The sequence below is a fragment of the Melozone crissalis genome, unplaced genomic scaffold (assembly GCF_028551555.1).
Source record: "Melozone crissalis strain CALT ecotype California unplaced genomic scaffold, PUWL_Pcris_2 ptg000027l_1, whole genome shotgun sequence".
NCBI lineage: Eukaryota > Metazoa > Chordata > Aves > Passeriformes > Passerellidae > Melozone > Melozone crissalis.
Window position 1 is genome coordinate 601,123 of NW_026535805.1, and position 19,435 is coordinate 620,557.

At 43.4% G+C, this 19,435-nt stretch overlaps 2 protein-coding genes across 4 annotated transcripts in view; one reads left to right on the forward strand and one right to left on the reverse strand.

Annotated features, from left to right (window-relative positions):
* Nucleotides 1-161: 161 nt before the first annotated feature.
* BROX (BRO1 domain and CAAX motif containing) lies at nucleotides 162-17,581 on the reverse strand. Of its 3 annotated transcripts, none has more exons than XM_054279024.1 (13): nucleotides 17,506-17,581; nucleotides 15,502-15,632; nucleotides 14,787-14,893; nucleotides 13,188-13,284; nucleotides 11,775-11,870; nucleotides 11,055-11,127; nucleotides 10,619-10,724; nucleotides 9,997-10,086; nucleotides 9,177-9,262; nucleotides 7,792-7,873; nucleotides 6,608-6,758; nucleotides 5,033-5,192; nucleotides 162-4,578 (listed from the first exon to the last, which is right to left on the reverse strand). In XM_054279024.1, exons 2-13 carry the CDS (start codon nucleotides 15,600-15,602, stop codon nucleotides 4,492-4,494), a joined length of 1,236 nt encoding a protein of 411 aa, XP_054134999.1. In that variant the 5' UTR covers nucleotides 15,603-15,632; nucleotides 17,506-17,581; the 3' UTR covers nucleotides 162-4,491. The 3 variants fall into 3 exon arrangements, with proteins under 3 accessions (XP_054134999.1, XP_054135001.1, XP_054135002.1); XM_054279026.1 differs by lacking the exon at nucleotides 17,506-17,581 and adding an exon at nucleotides 17,017-17,142; XM_054279027.1 differs by lacking the exon at nucleotides 11,775-11,870.
* A 217-nt stretch (nucleotides 17,582-17,798) lies between these two features.
* AIDA (axin interactor, dorsalization associated) overlaps nucleotides 17,799-19,435 on the forward strand; it is a 29,338-nt gene continuing 27,701 nt past the window's right edge. Inside the window, exon 1 of the mRNA XM_054280473.1 lies at nucleotides 17,799-17,974. Coding sequence (XP_054136448.1) covers nucleotides 17,865-17,974 — 110 coding nt within the window. The 5' untranslated portion in view covers nucleotides 17,799-17,864. The remainder of the gene's footprint in view (nucleotides 17,975-19,435) is intronic.

A 19,435-nucleotide genomic window follows, 5' to 3' on the forward strand; every position in this document is an offset into this window, starting at 1 on the left:
TAGACATCCAATTAATGGATCTTCCTTATTTAAGTCTTCCTATAAGCAAGGATTAAATATTCTCTATAATAACAAAGTTGCATTAAATTGCAGAAAGTAATAATCAAGATAGAGCCTCTTTCTTGCTACTCTATGTAAAATTTTAAATAATGAAATAAACATGATCTTTGAAGATTGTTTATTTTAAATGGCATTCTGAAACTCATGGCTATATACAAATTTTCCAACTATGAAACTTAAGATTGCATGGTGACTGTCTTCACAAAGTAAGGCTGCTCAGTCAGTGATCTCAGAGCTGATTCCATTGAAGTGGGATTACTCAGAACACAGGATGGCTTCTGGAAGCTTGTAATCCATGAAGACATCAACACCAAACGAGGGAGACCTTCCATACATAAAAAGCGGATCAAGGATACCCTGGGTTGCCACAGGACCTTTGCTGAATTTGAGAGCATCACCAGCAGGGAAAGGCCTGAGAAAGCCAAGGGTCACTGTGGAAAGGCCTCTACACTGCACTCACAATTTGGAGACAGGTACATACTCCAGAGGCTTTTCCATGCCAGTCTTACTCACTGTGCTTTATTCCTCCCTCAACTGGGCCAGTGACAGGAAAAAAACACAGAAAAAGGAAAAGAAAAACCAGCTTATGCTACTATGGTAATTTAAGAGTGATCTTTAGAGACAGAATCTTTTTTGGGATAATTAACAGGCATGAACAGGATTTATGTTAATGCTGCAACATCAGTTTAGATACCAGACACAGAGGTAGGATGAAATGTTTCACCTCGCAGCCAACAGACAGAAATTCACCTCCTGGAATTACCATGGAAGACAGATGAGCTACTGCCTCCTCTCATGCTCCCCGATACTAAAGGCAGAGATATGCTTCATGAGTTTGAAGCACACACAATTAAAAATACATTTTAGTAATGTTTCACATTAAAACCTTACCCATAACACAGTACTAAAATGTGCAACAAAATGACAGGAGTATTTACAAGCATATTGTATTGTACCAAATTTACAAGACAAGAAAATTTAAAAGTGCAAAGTTGTCTCTATTCTACTATTCTATTCCACACAGACACAGGGATCCATTTTCCTGCTCGTTGTACGAACGACTACCATTGTTACAGACACAGCACGGCTCCATGCTGAACATCCAAGTGACTAAACACCATCCCTAGGCTGACAGGCAAAACTCCTCTACCAAATCCAGTGAGAGGCAGACATTAGCATCCAAGGGCCAGGTTTAGTCCCTCAGCTGTGTGTCACATATGCTGGATGGAAAGTAACTACTGAAAACTCAGGAACATGAAACATGGAGGAAGTGTATTTAAATACATGGAGAAAGTATATTTAAATACATGGAGGAAGGTATTTAAGTGGAAATCCTACAAAAAGCTTGATGGTTTGGTTTACAGTAGATTAAAGACAATCACTGCTTTCCTTAAAGCAAAAAACAGAGGGCCCAGCACTCCGTGTTTTATTCAGCTGCAGTTCTGTCCTGCTTCAGATGGGGCACAAATTTTTAAAGATTATTTACACTAACAAGATTTGCAGGCTTAGCCATGACAGCCTCTAAAACCAGAGAGAGGCCACAAAAACAGGCTATTGCAGCATGAGAATATTAAAAAGTCACCATTCAAAATACCCCACTCTTAAAAATTACTAGAGAGAGCTATAAGAGAAGGAACATTCCAGATTAACTCAAACTCCCAGTTCATTTACTCATATTCTTAAGCATATTGGACAGTTAATCTACATCTTATTTACAGTAATTCCTGCTACTACCCAACAAAACCAGAAGAGAAAGCTGCACATTGCCTCACAGCTCTACTTTGCAAACGAAACAGTCTCCAGCTTCTTATTTTTTGGCAAAACCATCCAATGTTTGCCACAGGATTTCAGCTACAAGTAAACAAAGTTTGTCTTGAAAAGCAACACATGTTAAGTGAATTAATTTGTTCCATTATTCTATTTTTAAACTACTACATCATATTTACTGAAACAGCTATGGCACAAGAGGCTACACAGCTAGGCTTAAGTAATGTCATCATCTGAGACAATTCACTTGGTTATGCCCCAAACTATTTACAGCAAACTTGATTCAGACAAACAGCTCAGTTTGAGAAAGCGTGCAAAGAATTCCAAGTCCATAAAATAATCTTCCTACCAAGATGTTCAGGAATGATTTAGTCATGATTTGTTAATTTGATTGTAAGATATTCCTCTAAAGGAACCCACCCATGGGTAAAAGCTGCATTGGAAATGAGTCCCAGGACCTACAAGTGCATTAGCAAATGAGGGTAAGACTGCGCCACAGTTTGTAGCAGTGGAAGGGAAAATAAGGGGAGGAGGGAAAGCAGGATCTAGTCTGCACAGAAGGAAAACTACCTCAGTTGAGATGTGTATATATTGACAAAGAATTCTGAAAAACAACGAGTAGCTAAAAAAATTGTGATTATGAAACTGAGTTAACTATCTTGATCGTTAAAGGGGGCAGGCTGAACAAATGTTGATGACTACAGCTGGAATACAGTTTTAGAATTAAAATCTATATAAGAAAACTAACTCCACACTCTACTCTGGTAAAACCTAAGCTGGTATTTTAACAATGCAAAAAGTCTAATGAGTCAGCTCATCAAGTTAGGAACAGATTTGAGTAACTCTTCATGAAACATACACCAGGTCCCCATGCAGCACCAGAAGAAATGGAGCCATTTCAGGTATGTATTCTTCTTGATACTCATTATCCTCTAGGCCCCTGCAGAACAGTAACTTCTTTCAAAGAAATTCAGCTCACTTTACACTTAGCTTTACATGCAGAACTGACAGAAAGAAAAATCCATCAAGGGAAGCAAGGAGGTTTGCATTTGATCAACCCATAATAGCCAGCATTAAAAGACTCTTAGCCTTTTGCATCAACAAATTTTGTAATTTGGTCCAGTATCTCAGGAAGAGTCTTGAGTTCCCTATTAACCTCCTTGGCAGCTTTTGTTCCACAGGCCTTCAAGGAGTTGCACACTTGCTCTCTAAGCTAAGTGTCTCCAAGCCCCATTAAGGATTTTAGAAGCATTGAATCACAGCATGGTGTAAGGTGAACAAAGAGTACAAAGTGAGCAATGTGTTTACAGTTTACATCACGGTAAGTGCATTGGCCATCACGTTTGCTGGAAGGGTGAACACTGTCAGGCTGCTCAGTTTCTTTCTCAGGCCAAGAGAAGCGCAGCAACTGGTACCCAGGAATTGCAAGGCTCTAACTTCAACACATGCATCATATACTTTTGCATTTGCAAGGAATCAGAAAGATGTTTTTGTTGTCAAGGGCGTTTTGCAGTGCTCAGCACTAAAGAGTGCTGTCACATTTTCCACAGCAGGCAGAAATGGAAGCAAGTTCTACAAAATCCTTTCTTTCTCAGCCTTGACTGTGCTTGGCTTCTCACAAGTTTTCTTCAGAAAGAGCTGATTTTAGTGCAATACTGCAAAATCTGAGAAGCAGCACTGTTTATACAGGGCATAAAGGAAATCTAGAGCTTGGCTTCCCAGCTGTGCCATCAGGTCTTCAGCTCGTCTTTCCTCCCTGTTCTCCTGACAGCTTCTTATAGACACCACTTGGATGGAAACACAGCAACTTACTTCCAAATCCATTACCTTATCATGACAGTTTCAGGAATTTCAGTGCCAGGAGATCAGAACTGTCTGCAGCCTTTGAACTTAACAAAGCTTTGAAGATTCAGAAATTCTGAACAAATGATACAGGGATGCTTTGCTTTTAAGCACTTCCATATTGCTTGCTGCATTACTTTCACATACACTTTGATACTAAAGGGTTTGGACTGAAGGACAGACAAAGCTAAGGTACTTTACTACAAATTCTGATATAAACCCCCTAATCTATAGAGGAAAGAACAGAGACTAATAGTTTCAGAACATAAACTGTGCTCCTGTTATGCAGAACTTGAGGTTTCCCACGTTCTGTGCAAGTCCTGTGAAATACCATATGACTGTTACAATCCAAACCCAGATTTTCTTCCCTCACTACAATTAGGTGAATTCGGACACAACAAAGTGCTAAGCCTGAATGACAAAACTTGAATAAATATAACTGTTCATGCAAACTTCTGTTTGCAGAATTGGACATGATACAGCATATAGGGTAATGGAAAAACCCTCAAGTATTACAATCATGATACTTCCTTTGCTATTTGTGGGTAAAACTAAACCCACAGAAAGAAACTCCCTAGAGGCACCATAGGAACATTTAAGCCCACTAATTCTATGATATCCCACTGAAACCAAAAATAAGTCAGATATAAATAACCACCTAGAAATCCACCACAATCTTAAGCAAGATAGACACATACTAACAAAAGTAAATTATATTAGCCTTGTAAATGAAAAGAGGAGAATCAAAAAAAGAAGATCAGAACAAAAGCCCCAGAGTCCTATGAATAGAGTTTCAAAGTGAATTCAAAGCACTTATGGCATTTAAGAAATCTGGCATCCACTGTCTTTTTGAGGCTTTATATTTGGTTCCTTCAGAGGTTTTACTTCTTCATCTGGTTTTGGTTTAGCCTGCAAACAAGAAGAAAAAAAACCCCAACTAAATACCACAAGTACAAACCACTGTGTCTGCACAGTATTTATGCACAGCTAACTTTACACGTTATAATCTAATAGTCTCCTCTCTTTTCAAGGCTGAAGATTTTGAGTAAGCTCCAAGCAAGAGGGAAATGACAATTGTTCTCTGTTTCAGCATCTTTAAATGAATCCTTTTCTAAAAAATAATCTTTCTCTAGCATGCTGTAACATTACAGGACTTGATAAAAAATGAGCTGATTTTCCAGATGCTGGCAGTGTGGCAGAGGTTAATTGACTTGCCCCTGCCACAACAGAAGGATGAGTTTAGGTGGTAGCCTTATGGCTGCTTCCTACACTTGCTGGAGAATGTTATGGAAGTGCCAAACTAACTCTGTATGATACACAAAATAAAGCCAGAGCGAAAAAACAGCACATGGGATTATCTTACAGTGTCCTCCTTTGGCCTCTTGGTGAGATCAAATGCTGCAACCGTTTCAGGAGTCCAGTGTGCGCTTAAAGCTGGAAACTCAAAAGGAACAGGCTCTACTAAGCCATAGTTTGCTTTCAGTTCCAGCTGGGGAGCTTCTGCCGGCACCTTCTGGAAATAGCTAGAACAGAATACAGAAATGTATTTAAAATACAGTGCACCATCTCTGCAAGTCCTGTTTGCAATTCTAAACAAAACAATTTGGGTTTTCACAGTGGCAAGCACTGCTGCTCTCTTCCATTTCATTAAGGCACTGCCTAACATGCATTCTGCCAGCAAGGTTCACAAGAACAAAAGCAACTCCTTGCTAGGATCGTTGTTTGTTCCCTAATTGTATGGTGGGTTTTCTCCAACTTATTAACCATTATTCCCAGTGCTTTAATGAGAAAGCATCTTTTGTCCAAAAAAACGCTTCAAAATACAAATGAGGATTTAAAGTACTTTCCAAAGACGAAGAGGACACTTCTTTTCCTAAACAGTCCTAATGTGCCATAGTGGATGATGGCAACACAGCAGCCCCCCAAAGACTGGCTACAGGGCAAAGCCTGACTCAGGGTGTCCCTCCGCCCTTGGCAGGGCAGCAGGAACTCACACACTGACACACTCTACCTCACTTCCTGTGCTGCACAGAGCTCTTCCAAAACAGTCACTGCTTTCTCTTTCCAAGTTTTGTTCTAGAGGGACAGGGACATGCTGAAATCTCCAGTATGCTTTTGTTGTAAGCTCTGACAATGGGTATTTGAACAAAAACAGAGCAGAGCATTTCTATTTCTATTTGCAGTTCACTTTGATGTACTTGACCATCCTTTCCATTTAGTAGTTGCCCTATTATGCAGGTCTTTAAATAGCATAAAAATTAAAATAACACACCTATTATGAAAGGCTAAATCATAATAAGAGGGGAGAAATAAATGAGGAAAAGAACTCTAAAGACAAACTAATCTTGCTTATTTTCAACTGAAATAAAAAATTGGTATTTCCAAACCCTTTTTGGAAGGACATTAATGAACAGAAAGCCCTATTCACAATATTAACTATACTTGGACTGGTAAAACTCCTAGCACCCTAAGCATGATCTTCACTGAAGGCAGCACTGTGTTTTGACTTCCCTGCTTGCAAAGCAGAATTGCCTACTGGTCTTCTCCACTACCCCCTCTGTCCTCTTTTGCCTACTAGATCTCAGAAGACAGGAAGAGAGCATTAGAGCAACACAGCAACTTCTGCAGATTTTGTCCTGTGCAGAAGGAAAAGTAACCAGGTGCCTGAGGAATGAGGGAGGAAAACTGCTCAGCCTCTCCAGATGTCAGTCCAGCCCAACTTGCTGAACCGGCACAGGACACGCAGTGGGACAGCACAGACCCACTGCAAATCTGCCAAGAGAAAATTATAGAATTGCAAATTTATCTTTAAGTTACATGCCATGCCCTAAAGGAATATAACAACAGGAGAGTAAAATTTACCATCCCATCCTGAAATTAAGGCAAATGAGGTAATAACACTTCATGTAAAGTGCTGTACCAACCATGAATTACTTACATAAATCCATTCTCTCTCTGGCATTTTTCTAATGTGTTCTTAATCAAACTTCCTAATTTCCTAAAGAAAAGATGTCCAGAAGGTTTGGCAGTAGTCCCAGGCCCTTTGGTTTCTCCATATTCTTTGCACAATGCTTCAGCCTTGGTAAAAACTTTGCAAGAAAGAAAGGACATAAAAATTATTTACATGACCCTCTTAAATCATGGTTCTCCACTACAGTGTTTCACTTTTAGAAGACATCAGAATCCAGTCAAGCCTCTTTCTTCTTAGAAACAAAACCAAACCAGTTCAAAGACAGCCAAGATTTCCTGCATCCAACAAGTGACTAGGAACAGGAAAAGAAAAAGATAGCTTTTTGGGCGGGAAGATGCAGGAAAGCATTCTTGTGTGTGGGGCAAAATGCAACAATAAGCCTAAGAACTGTGCCACATGGTAGGGAAGAACAGAGGGCATGAAGGTATCCACACACAGCTGATGCCCCAAACAAGAACAACTGATATGGAGTGGGAGAAGAAGCACTCTTCTCTGAACAGCCGAAAAGTATTTGTTTTACTCCAAGAAATCCAACTTAAGTTTGTTCTTAATAATTTTCCAATTTATTTTTAAAACTAATATTAAAGATTCCACTTTGAAGATTTGAGCATTTTTTATACATTGCAGTAAAGTTATGCAGTGCAGGCCAATGGGGTACAAACAGCTTTGAAGAGACAAGACTGGGCAGAAGACCTTGAACTACTGCAAACTTCCCTGAATATACCTTTCAAATGAATATAAAATAAGTAAGTTACTGAAATCTGTTTAAAAATAAACAAGCAAGATCTAGATTTACTATTTAACCTCCAAAGCAGAAATGGCTGCACTACTCTAACATACAGACCAGAAAACAGGATGACCAAACCCTTATGGGTCTTTATTCTTTATACTGTATACTGCAGGCAGCTCAAAGCCAGTCTTTAAGCCAGGCTAAGAAGTGAAGATGAAAATTTTCTGCAGAAATGTTATGAAAGACAGTATTTGGTAAGACCATCAAAAAAAGTAAAAATACACAGTCTCTATTCAAAGATGTGCTGGATTTCATCAGGTGACAGATAAAATTTTTATGGGAGAGCAAATTAACACAATACAGCAAAACAGAACAGGCATGGCACCATCAGACCCTGTACTCCAGTCTCAATCACACTTACATTTTTCTGATTCCTGCAGAGATCTGATTGCTTCCCCACATTTATCACTCGCCAGCAAAGTCTGGCCATGGTAACAGTATGCCTGATGGAAGAGGACAAAGTCATTACCAACATCCCTGGGCACTTCCTGCACCAATCCCCTCCTCCTGCTCCCTACAGGAGCTGCAGCTCTTTGAAGCTGCCTTTCCCTGCAAATAGTTGACAGCTGGGGACTCCAAGTCAAAGCAGCATTCACTGAGCCATTAATGCAGTTCTACATGAACACTGCGAACCAGAACCACAAACACTTAGTATGAAAGGAGCTGTCTCAGCTCTAGCCAAGAGTAACTGAGCTGCACAGAGCTGTTTGACCTGAAGCACTGGTACACAGGCCATTCCAAGCTCTCACTGCAGTAGTGTGCAGCATCAAGCCCCAGCACAGAAAGAGAATGAACCTCAGGCAAGTTTACAAAGCTAAGACTGAAAACTAAAACTACCTGAACACCCAAAAATTCCATCTGCAACAAACATCACTGAATCTGGATAAAATGAGGTTTTCTGCTATCTGAGATATTTTGTCATAGTCCAAATAACTTTTCCATCCCCCAAAAGTTGATTGTGCTTGAGGGTGGTATTGTATTCCAGTGAAAACTGAATTGCCTATTATCTATTATCAGGAGCTGAGTTTAACTAGTAAACACAACAGGAGAAGGAACAGTCCCATCAACGAATGCCCACCTTGCCCCCCTTTCTTTAGTGTCTGTTCTCATAGTACAAATCTATGTAAATCTACCACTGCCCAGATCACTCAAATTTAAAAAAAGGAGAAGTACCACAACTCTTACCCTCCCCTCACCTCTCAAACCTGCTAATAAGGCAAGCAGATTTTAGCTACAGGTTCAGCCTAAGAGAAAGACAATTATGTAAACTGCTTAGCTTGGGCCTTTTGTACAGTATAAAAAAGATTACACGCTGTGGCAGGCTACAAGACACGCAAATTGAGTAGCTGAGGATCTCAAGGGCACTGCAGCACTTGCTAGAAGATCCATCAGGCAAATAGGGACAGCTCTTGGAATGGTACCTTTTGGTACTTGATGCAGTTTCATTCAGGGCCTTCATAAAGATTCTCAGCTCTGAACTGTGCCTAGGATCAGACTGTGATGTAGATAACAGAGAGCACAATTATGCTCAACCTGAATGGCTTCAATTAAAGATCTGTGATCACAACAAATCCACACTGCTGCAATTTCATTTGGCTCCACAAAAACAGTTCAAATGTCACTGACACTGCACAATTCCTCTTCGCAGTGTGCAAAGAAAGTCAAGGCAATACTTAGCCCCCATTCTCTACGCAGCCCTTGGCAGACAGACAACAAGCTGTGACTGCTGCGACCCAAAGTACTTACGTAGGCCATATAGAAACAGCTCTTCAAGTTTAAGTACTTCCTCCATTTACCTGCATAGGTTGGATCCAAACTAGATAATGTTTGATCTGTGAACACATAGGTAAATAATTCTTAAGACATTTCCTAAAAGAAAAATCCCAAACACATTAAAAGACCAGAATTCTTGAACTTAGCACTAAATCCTAACTCTAAAGTATCCAGAAACAAGGGACAAAAATTCCTCCTGCAAAAGCACAGAAAAACTCTGAGAAAACCACCAAAAATATATAGCTATCATGCAGTTGTCCATAGAATTCCTGAAACTGCTGTCCACTAAGTCTGGATGGCTAATTATCTAAGTATATTTATGCAGCATTTCAAAACTTGTTCCTAGTTTAAGTTCCAGTAGTGACTCCCATACTTCTGCACTTCTACCACTTGCCTCAGTAAGCCCAGAGATCATCTCACTCATCTGGAAGGTGGTACATAATGAACTCACTCCACTCTCCATGCTCTGCATCATGACGTGTAGCCCAAAGGCAGCTGGAACATACTCCACTGACATCAGGCCATTAGTCTGCTGCTAATCTGCTTTCCTTCACTAATGTTTCCTACCATCAGCTACCATTTCCTACCATAGAACAAGATTCCCACAAAACCAAAAAGCTTTATCATAATACATGCTGATAACTGAAGCCTTAAATGTGCTAAATAGAAACTAAATACACACTCCATATCCACCGAGAACAGCATTAATATTGCAATTTATGGGTAGGTGAAATGTATCTGCTGGCAAGAGTGCATAAATTTAGTCATTAAGGATACAAAACAAGACACTCACCAGCTTTTTGGTAGAAGTTGGCTGTTTCATAAGCAAGAGCAGCTATTAGGCCTGGATTATGTTTCAGCTCAATAGCCCGAGCAATTGTCACTGAAAAATAGTTCCATACCATGATTTAAGTTTAATTGAAATGTCCCATCACATCAAATCAGCAGAGGCATTTAGGGTTTTAAAACCCCTGCATGAACAGCAAATAGATGTTGTGCAGTCAAGCAAACAGCAGAATAAAGACAGATTGTTTCTTGGATAGAATGATTCCAATTTAATAGAAAAACTGAAGGAATGTTAGCCTTAAGAGTAGCTAATAAAGAAGCTGCACATATTTTAAAGTAAAAGAGCTGGGAATGTCTGTTAGGCAAGCATGGTGGTGAAAGGGTTGCATGAAAGGAAGAAATAAGAAAAAGGAGTAGTGCCACACACAAGTTCTTCCTAAGTGAAAGATATTCCATATTACAATTCTAATATCAGACTGATTTTTGGCATTTAGCAACCTGCCCCACTATGCCACAGTACTTTAGGAGAATAAAAAAACCTTGGCCTTGCTGCCAAGCAGAATTCATGAGACAGCTGTGACCCACAGAGAGTCATTTCCCACAGCCAACCAATGTATATTTGAAGATACCTTCCTGAGCTTCAGCTTGACACTGTACGATGTAGGACTCTGTAAGTCGAGCTTCTAAATCTCTTCCCTTTTCCACAGATGTAATCAATTTTGGAATGTGACTTTCCTAAATACAAAGCAAGTCTCAGAGTTAGTTTAGACCCAAAACCAGTGCAAAACAAGTGCTTCATGCCTAAATGGATAGGACACACTGAGTGAAGGTTCCAAGAAAGCACATGTGGCACATGATATGGGCTGACAGACAAACCACTCTTCCAGTGCCACTGGGAATGAGTTCCAGGGATTGAGGGGTACCACAACATATTAACACCCTCCTGTTTCCTGCATCATTCAGGTGCTCTCAGGTATATGTGTATAGCAAAGGCCTCTCTAAGACAAAAAGTCAAGTATTTGGAGACACCTTGAAGAACAGACAGCAAAGAAAGCGCCCTTCTACCTTCAGGTGTTTAAAAATCCCAGCTGCTATCTTCAAGCTGCGATGAACGTCTTTTGCTTCATCCTCTGTTATACTGAGAAAATAGAATGGATTGGTAAAATTATGGTTAGAAAGGGACTCTAAGTGTCATTTAGTGTCACCTCCTGGTTTGGGGCACCACATTTTGCAACAGCAGATCAGGTCAGTTATGGCTTTGTCTAGATGAACCTTAAATCCTTCAAGAATCAAGAGTCCACTAATTCCCTAAGTGACCTATCCCACGGCTGTGCTACCCTCAGAATAAAGAAGTTTGTAACAGTGTCCAATCATGAAATAATCATATAGAGCTTGCTTGAAAGAAAATAAATGTAAGATCCTGTGATGACTCTCAAGTAAAAGCCAACCTCAGCGTTAGAAGCCAAGGATTTAGAGGTCTGTAGGGTTAAATGTCAGCAGAAATGTGATGTTAAGAATCTCAGTTTTCTACCCGGACATTTAGAGGGGGACTGATGAAGGGTTCATTTACAACTGACCTTTCTCTGTATCACAGTCATGTAGTGCTACTGCACTCGGTTTACAGAGGCAAGAAGGGATTGAAGTGCTTGTGTGTAAAGACCAACCGTCTCCTGGAACTCCTCTGCCTGAGCTGGACATTTCCTATAGCAGGCAACCCCCAGAACCTGCTAAATCTTTGGTGGAGTATTGCTACAGCAGAATTGTTAAGAAAAGAAAACCACTTACTCTTCTTTTCCAGCAAGTCTTGATGCATATTTTGTGTACCATAGAGCTACATTAAATCCCATGGAAACCAGTTCAAACACTGCATCCTGCTGGGCACTAAAGAAAGACAGACAAAAACCCCCCAAAAACTTAATGCATTCAGTTTTGTTCTCACATCTCTCTCTGCTGATAGTTCATGTAGCAAAAGTTAACACTTCTCTCTATAAAACATTTTTCATTTACAATGTCAACAATTTCCAATTCTGAACCTCCTACTTTGCTGAACTGCTTAAGAGAGACATAATTTTTTTTAGTCATTCCCTTTAAGAACTCATAATTAGAATCTACCACATTCAGATACCCACCCTTCCCTTTTGGGAACTTTTATTTTAAAACTGTAACTTGAGATCTGTTTAGCTTTGGGTGTGGCTGACATTTTGCTATCTCTTCTTTTTTTTCAGTCGCACACTTTTAGAAAGCCTTGCCCTGGAATGTCCACTTTAAAGTTGTACTGCTAAGTTAATAAGTCAGAGTCTATTACAACTGTCTCAAATCAATGTTATTGCAATTATTTATGTAACTGCAGACAAACAGCAGGATTTTTTCCTGCAAACAGCAGGAAATTTCAAAAGGTAAAAACAGAGTCTTTGAAAAGACTGAACTTGCAATCGCAAGCTCAGTTTAGCTTAGGAACTAGCAAACCTTTTAAAAAGAAAGATGTGGGAGAGGGAAGAGTAATGTTGGCACAAGTACAAGTGTGCATGACCATGAGAAAATTAGAATAAAGTCCTAATCAACAAATTTTCTTCCATGGGGAATTAAAGCTTTGAGGAGGTCAAACACTTCCAGCTAAAGCTTGACAAATTTGTAGGCATGATTATACAACACAATTACCACCAATAGCAAGAGACAAGTGAGTAATTCAGAAGGTTACAGATCTGAATTCCTCCTGGAAACAGAAGATTTGTTTGTTTGAACCAAGAGGACATGTACTCAGAGCTTCAGAGGACAAGAACAGAATCAGATCTTCAGCAACACTGGAACCTCCAAACACACAGAAGTTCCTGGTCAGGCAATAGTGCCAAATTAAGTTTTAAACTGCAGTGTGCTTTGTTGCCATGCTCAACTCACCAATATCCTCAAGGCTCTTCTTTATACTGCTCTAGCTAACTGCAGGTTCATTTTGTAGATCAACTGAGACCTAACGGATCCTTCTACCATTATTGTGCACTCTCACCGCTTAACATAAAGGCCACTAGGCACACTTCAGAATACCTAACACAGCACAGCAGTTACCAAAAACACAGCAACACCTTTTTAGAAACTACTTTGTGTTCAAGACTTTGCTGCATTTCTGTTTCCCTTCAGGCCTGTGCACGTGTGTAACAGAGCAGCAGAGAGCAGCATACCCTGCACCCAGAAAAGCACACGCACCTTGGGACTTGTCCTTGTAACGTGTCTGTCCACTTGAAATTCTGAATATATCTCAACTTGCACTCTTGGGAAGAGTCATCCAACGAAAGGATAAAACCTATGGAATAATAAAACAGGCAATCTCAAAGTAAGAAGCAGAAATTAGTAATGAAGGAGATGGATCAATATGAATATAGATATAGATAAAAGAATGTTTCTTGCTGAACCCCTCAAAACCCCATGTTACTTCCTGGGATTTTTATTCCTCAGTACCTTGAGAACAAAATGTGGAAAAAACCAGCTGGCTACTCCAGGAAACTGCTTGCCCAGCATGTTACCAACTCAATTCTGAGAATCTTGACTGCTCAAGGAAAACCTGGCAGATTTCTGCATGTCCCATATGGTGACAAGTTGGGAGTGGGACTAGCCCAGGTACAGGATGGCTGAGGGTGTTCAAGGTGAGTGAGTGGCTGTCACTGCCACCATACTGCCAACCAGGAAATTCCAGGAAAGGCTGCCTAGTCAACAGGGAGAGGGAAAAGGGCTTCTACGCATGGGCTCACTTAGTCATCATCTATCTTCAGGGCTACAGGAAATTCATTCTTTATGTCCAGTAGCCCAGAAAACAGCAGTTAGTGGGATGAGGCTCATGCTATGGGATGTTCAAATCCTAGCATATGCAGGCCCAGGAAATTTTAGTGAGGCTGAAGAAGGGCCGTGGTCTGATCAGGTCTTACAGACTTTAAGAGGTCAAGAGCCTGCCATAGCAGCTACTGGGGCTATACCTGTCAGTGTGTCACATATTTATAAAATCAGAAAATACTTGTTCCTTTCACATGCAGAAGATTTTAGTGGCCAAGCACAATATTTTCCTGAAGAAACTATTCAAATCTTGGCTGTTGCAACAGGGACTCTTATCTGACCTTTAGATGTGACATTAGCCTACACCCTCCCAGGAGCTCATTAAACCAATGTTTACTTCCCACAGACTGAAAGACCTCACTTTCCACAAATCAGCTGATTCCTGAAAACTCAGTACTAAGAAACCTGGCTGAGCACCTGACTGCTAAGAGTTACCCAAATAATGGCAGAAGGAAGGTTTCAAAGGAATGTGTCAGCACAGCTGAACCACCTGCTGAAAATGCAAATACCATGCTAATGAGCACCTACATATATATACACACCTAAGATAAGCAGCAGTAGAAGGTAAACTTGCAACAAGTCTATGGTCTAGTATTAGACAAACCAGCAGTTTACACTGAATACTAAATGGAATAAACTAATTAATAGACTCAATTTATACTTAGGGAGCAACTCACCACTACCTAAAAGACAAATACATGTTTTCTCCTCCAAGAGGAAGCAGAATTAGGTTAAAGGCAGGAGGGCAGGGCTGCCAGCACTTAGTATTGGCAGGGTCACAAAGGATACTGAAACTTGGAGAAGGGGCCTGGTGAGCACTGGTATCAAGCACAGAACCCATGAAGATACTCTCCTTCCTGAGAAGCACAAAGCTTCCTTACGGGAGATCAGCACAATTAATATTCTGGGATGTGCCATTAAAATGGAACTGATACTTATCTTTGATGAATTAGTAGTACTGCTAATAAATCTCCCTACCTTGCAGGAGTGAGAAGTAGATGTCAGCTGCATTCTTCATCATTTCTGGATTACAACTTGAGTCTGTAAACAGCTCCAATAGCTGTGTTCGAGACAACCGCAAGTCACTAAATGAAAGGAGAAAAAAACCCTAAGAAATCCTATTAAAAATGTACCAATACAGAAAAATCTTCCTTTCTCCTCTGGATACATATGACTGGACCTACAGCAGTGGATAATCAGTACTCAATCTACTGTTCTATCACTAACTAAAATGACTGTGCCTTTACCTACCAAGAGGTGGGGTGCACAGAAAGGAAAGGGAAGCAACAAGCAGGAACATTCAGGACATTAGAATGGGATGATGAGATGAAGAGATGAGAATAGATCTGCAAAATAGGCTGAGATCCCTTTTCATTACATTCCTATCCACAACAGAACAGTCAGGCCCTATCCACTTACGGAAATTAAGCAATCAGGAATGCACAGTCATCAGAAAGACAATGAAGTGTTTAGTCTTTTGCCTCTGCATTGTTTTAATTGGCCTTGCTGTGCACTCAGAGACTGGAGAATTCATTCTCTGTAAGCAAACGTTCTGTGTTAGCAGTGTCTTACTGCCTCCCTGCCTACACATCTCTAGTCATCTTCAGCTCAAAAACTGAAGAGCAACCATTACTTTGAAGGATGTTCCCCAAACTGTAAGAGGCAGAGTGAAGCAAGTCCCAAGTACACTTACTTGCAAATCTTTGCTGCAGCTGGAGTGGTGGCTACCCCATAAAAATTAAATGAAACAGGAGCTGTAGCCTTCAGAGGGTTGCGATGGAACCAGTGGGTCATTTTTTTCCTGCCGTGTTGTTTATGCCAAATCTAAGGAGTGGAAAGGAAAGAACAGCTGCAGGAACAGGTACAACTGAGGTGCTGCAAATGTCCTGGTCTCTGCTCGCAAAAAGATATTCCAAATATAAATAACTAATTTGAAATTAACTTCTTTTTTTTTCCCCATTTGAAATGCCAAGCTTCCCCATCTGAAATGCCTCGTGCTTATTATCCATGTGCTTTGTGTTAGAATTACACTCTCTTGAAATACAAATGCTTTCTGACGCAACTATTTTAAGTTAGGCAAAAAGCTACCACCTACTTTCCTCTATGTGAGCACACACATTGCTAGTAAAAAAACCTCCACATTTGTTACCTCCTGCATAAGGCTGAACATATCTGTAAATTACATGAGAAATATCTCAGAATCACAGAATCAATTAGGTTGGAAAAGACCCTCAGATTACTGAGCCCAACCTTGTGAGATCATTACCATGTCAACTAGACCATGGCACTTCGTGACATGTCCAGCCTTTCCTTAAAGGCCTCCAGGGATGGAGGTGGGTGACTCCACCTCCCTGGGCAGCCCATTCCAATGTTTAACAACCCCTTCTGTGAAGAAATCCTTCCTAATGTAATACCTGAACGAACCTCCCTTGGCAGAGCCTGAGGGCCCTTCTTCTAATCCTGTCACTTGATACCTGGAAGAGGCTGATCCCCAACTTGCCACAACCTCCTTGCAGGGAGTAATAAGGTCACTCTGAGACTCCTTCCTCCTTTCCAGGCAAAATTTCAATTCACTGAGATCATTATACTGCGCTTGATCCATCTGTGAATAGTTCATTTGGGAGCCTTTGGTATACACGAACCTGCAACCACAAACCCTGACTAAAAACATGGATCTATTTACACACGTGTATCAGACCGGGAAGGTTGGGAGGACAGAGATAAAGCCGACTCTCTCTTTTCTTTCGCTTCAATTTCAACAGCCAAATATAACACAAGCATTGCAGTGAGTTTTACAACAGCAGTGCGGGTTGATGGAACATACTGGACACATCCTGAACGTGGGAGGTAAAACGTCACCATGAGGACAGAAAAACTGAGGAGCAAGTTGTGTACTCTCCATCTCAAAAGTTTTCCAGACCTCACGGGACAAAGCCCCGAGCTCCTAGTGTGAACTCGGAGCTGCATCTGCTCTGAGCAGGACGCTGGACCCGACGCCCCCTAGGACCTCTATCATCCCGCGGTCCTTTTGGAATCCCTTCAGTTCATCCCTACAAAAACACTCTACAGCTTTGTTGAGAAACAAACAAACAAAACCAAAACAGACCCAAGAAGATCTGCCAAGCACAGGTTCCCCGGCACGGCCCAGATCCCCCAGACCGAGCAGGGGGTTCGTTCATCGCGTCGGCACCTATTGCGCCACGCTTACCGCCGACACTTCTCGGGGTTTGTCCGTCAGGCCAGCGGCTGCCGCGCCGTGCCCACCCCCCTGCGCAGCGCTGCTGTCCCCGCGGGGTCACGGCCCGGCCCGGAACGGCCCCTGCGAGGATCTCGCGGCCGCGGGACCCCGGCCCGGCCCCGCCGCTCCCAGCGGTGCGTCACGCGCACGCTGACGCAGGCAGCGCCAGCCGAGAGCCGATGGCACCGCCCCATCGCGGCCGATCGCATCGACCCTGCCGCTCGCCCTCCTCCCCACCGGAGTCCCCGGGCCGCCGCCAACAACAGCCCTGCGGGTGTAGGGCGTCCCCCCGGGACAGCGGCCGCCGGCGTGGCCGGGGCCCACAGTCCTTCCGCGGGAAGGACCCTCGAACGCCACCAACACCGGCAGGAGCGGGGACGCCAGCAAACCAGCAACGGCACCGGCCCTCCCGAGGGGCGAAAGCCGCCTGCGGTGCTGCGGGGGGGCGCCGGGGCTTACCTAGGGGCGGGCCTGTGGCGGCGGCTCGGCCGGGAGCGGAGGGAGGAGCGAAGGGAGGAACTGATTGACCCCCCGGGCCACGTTCGTGCGCACGTGACCGGCGCCATGACAGGTACCGGGGCGGAAGTAGCGCCTTCGCCTCGATAGCGATGGCGCGGGCGGGCGCGGCCGGCGCCGCCTCCGCGGCTGGGCGGTGCAGGCGGGAGGCGCCGCCGCGCTCGGGTGTCCCGGGGCGGTGCCGTGCCGTGCCGTGCCGTGCCGTGCCGTGCCGTGCCGTGGGCGCGGGACTAGCGGGAGCGGCTGTACGGCGCTGTAGGTGCCCCGGCGCGGGGTGAGCATGGTGCCCTAGCACTGGGGCTATGTCGGAGGCGGCCCGCAGTCTCCTGCAGCGCTGGGGCGCCAGCTTCAGGAAGGGTACCGACTTCGACTCCTGGGGGCAGCTGGTGGAGGCGATCGACGAGTATCAGATGTGAGTGCGGGCTCGGCACGGCCCCGGCGTCCCGGGCGAGGCGGCGGGGTGAGGGAGCGGCCCCGGCTGGGGCGGGGCAGGGCAGGACAGGGAGCCCCGCCGTACCCAGGCCGCGGCCCCCTCGCCCCTGGGGCCCCGCTGGCGGCTCTGGCCCTTCCCCAAGGCGCGGGGCCAGGAGCCGAGGAGTTCCCTCGGGGGGTGCCCGGCAAGGCGGGAGCCGGCCGTCCCGCTCTCTTGGGAGGTCGGCAGCGGCCGGCGTGGAGCTTAGAGCAACCTGCTTTGGTAGAAGGTGTGTCCCTGCCCATGGCAGTGGATGGAACAAGGTAATCTTTAGTGTCCCTTCTACCCCAAACCAGGTTGTGATTTTGAGAGCGTGGGCTGCCGGAATGGTTTGTTGATGGAGCCCCCGATGCACCACTGGACCGGGATGCTCCCATTCCATCATCCTGTTGTCTTGGCACCTTGCTTGTGGCAATGGAGTGACCTGGCAAATGGGCTGCCTAAGTATCAGCCTTAACCAAAAAAACTCCACACAACCCATCAGAATGAAAAGGGGTCCATTGCATGCTTGTGTGTTGTGTCCCTGATGGTACTAGGGTGGGAGAGTGGAGAACCTGGCCTCAGTCAGGTTGGCTGGCACAGGGTGTGACTGCACCATCCATGACTCCTGTGGTAGCAGAGGAGTATTGGCTACGGGGCTCTGATGATGGACTCCTTGGAAATGCACCTGGTACCTTTAGTCAGATGTTCTTCCCTACTACTCCATTTGCCATGACAATGAAAATTATTTCTTTGTGATTGCAGTATTTCAGGCCAGGCTTCTCATGGTGAATTTTCTGGAAGTTGACAAGAGGGTTCACACTTGTTTGCCAAGAGAAAGTCAACTGAAGAGATGCTCCCTGAGGGATCTTCTAGCACTGTTCAGGACAAGTTGGGTTCTAACCACGTTGGTTGCCAGTTCAGTTGTCATTCAGAGTAACTGGTCTGCTGGCCACACACTGGTTGGTCAGGAGAGGCTGTAATCTCATAATTTCATTCACTCACCAGGAAGGATGAAGTGTTACTTGTCACTGCAAGTTCACTGATATGCAGTTTGCTGATGGCTTTTAGAGTAGAGCAGGCTGTTACTCTACAAACCTTGGCAGAGAGATGAAAAGAAGTTCTCTTCCAGATCTGTATCTCAGCAGAAAAAAAGAATCATCAAAAGTAAAATAAGATATTTTTACTAACTGCCCTTATGTGGGTGATTATTCATGCAGGAACCCTTCGAGCTGTCAGCAGTGGCTTCCCTGTTAAATGTCCCCATCATGGAATTTGGTCTCCTCTAACTTTGAATGAACTTCAAGGGGAATGCCAGATGCATTCATTTGGATTAGGGTGGATTTTTTGTATTAGTGACAAATGGAAGGAGGATTGTGTTAGTGATGCTTGCAGAAATGTAAATGCTGTGATGCTGCCTGT

Coding starts and splice junctions, on each gene's coding strand:
- BROX (XM_054279024.1), bottom strand. CDS start 15,602: ATGACCCACTGGTTCCATCGCAACCCTCTGAAGGCTACAGCTCCTGTT. Junction 11,871..13,187: donor TTACAAGGACAAGTCCCAAG/GTGCGTGTGCTT, acceptor GTCTTTCTTTAG/TGCCCAGCAGGATGCAGTGT. Junction 10,725..11,054: donor GGATTTTTAAACACCTGAAG/GTAGAAGGGCGC, acceptor CTTTGTATTTAG/GAAAGTCACATTCCAAAATT.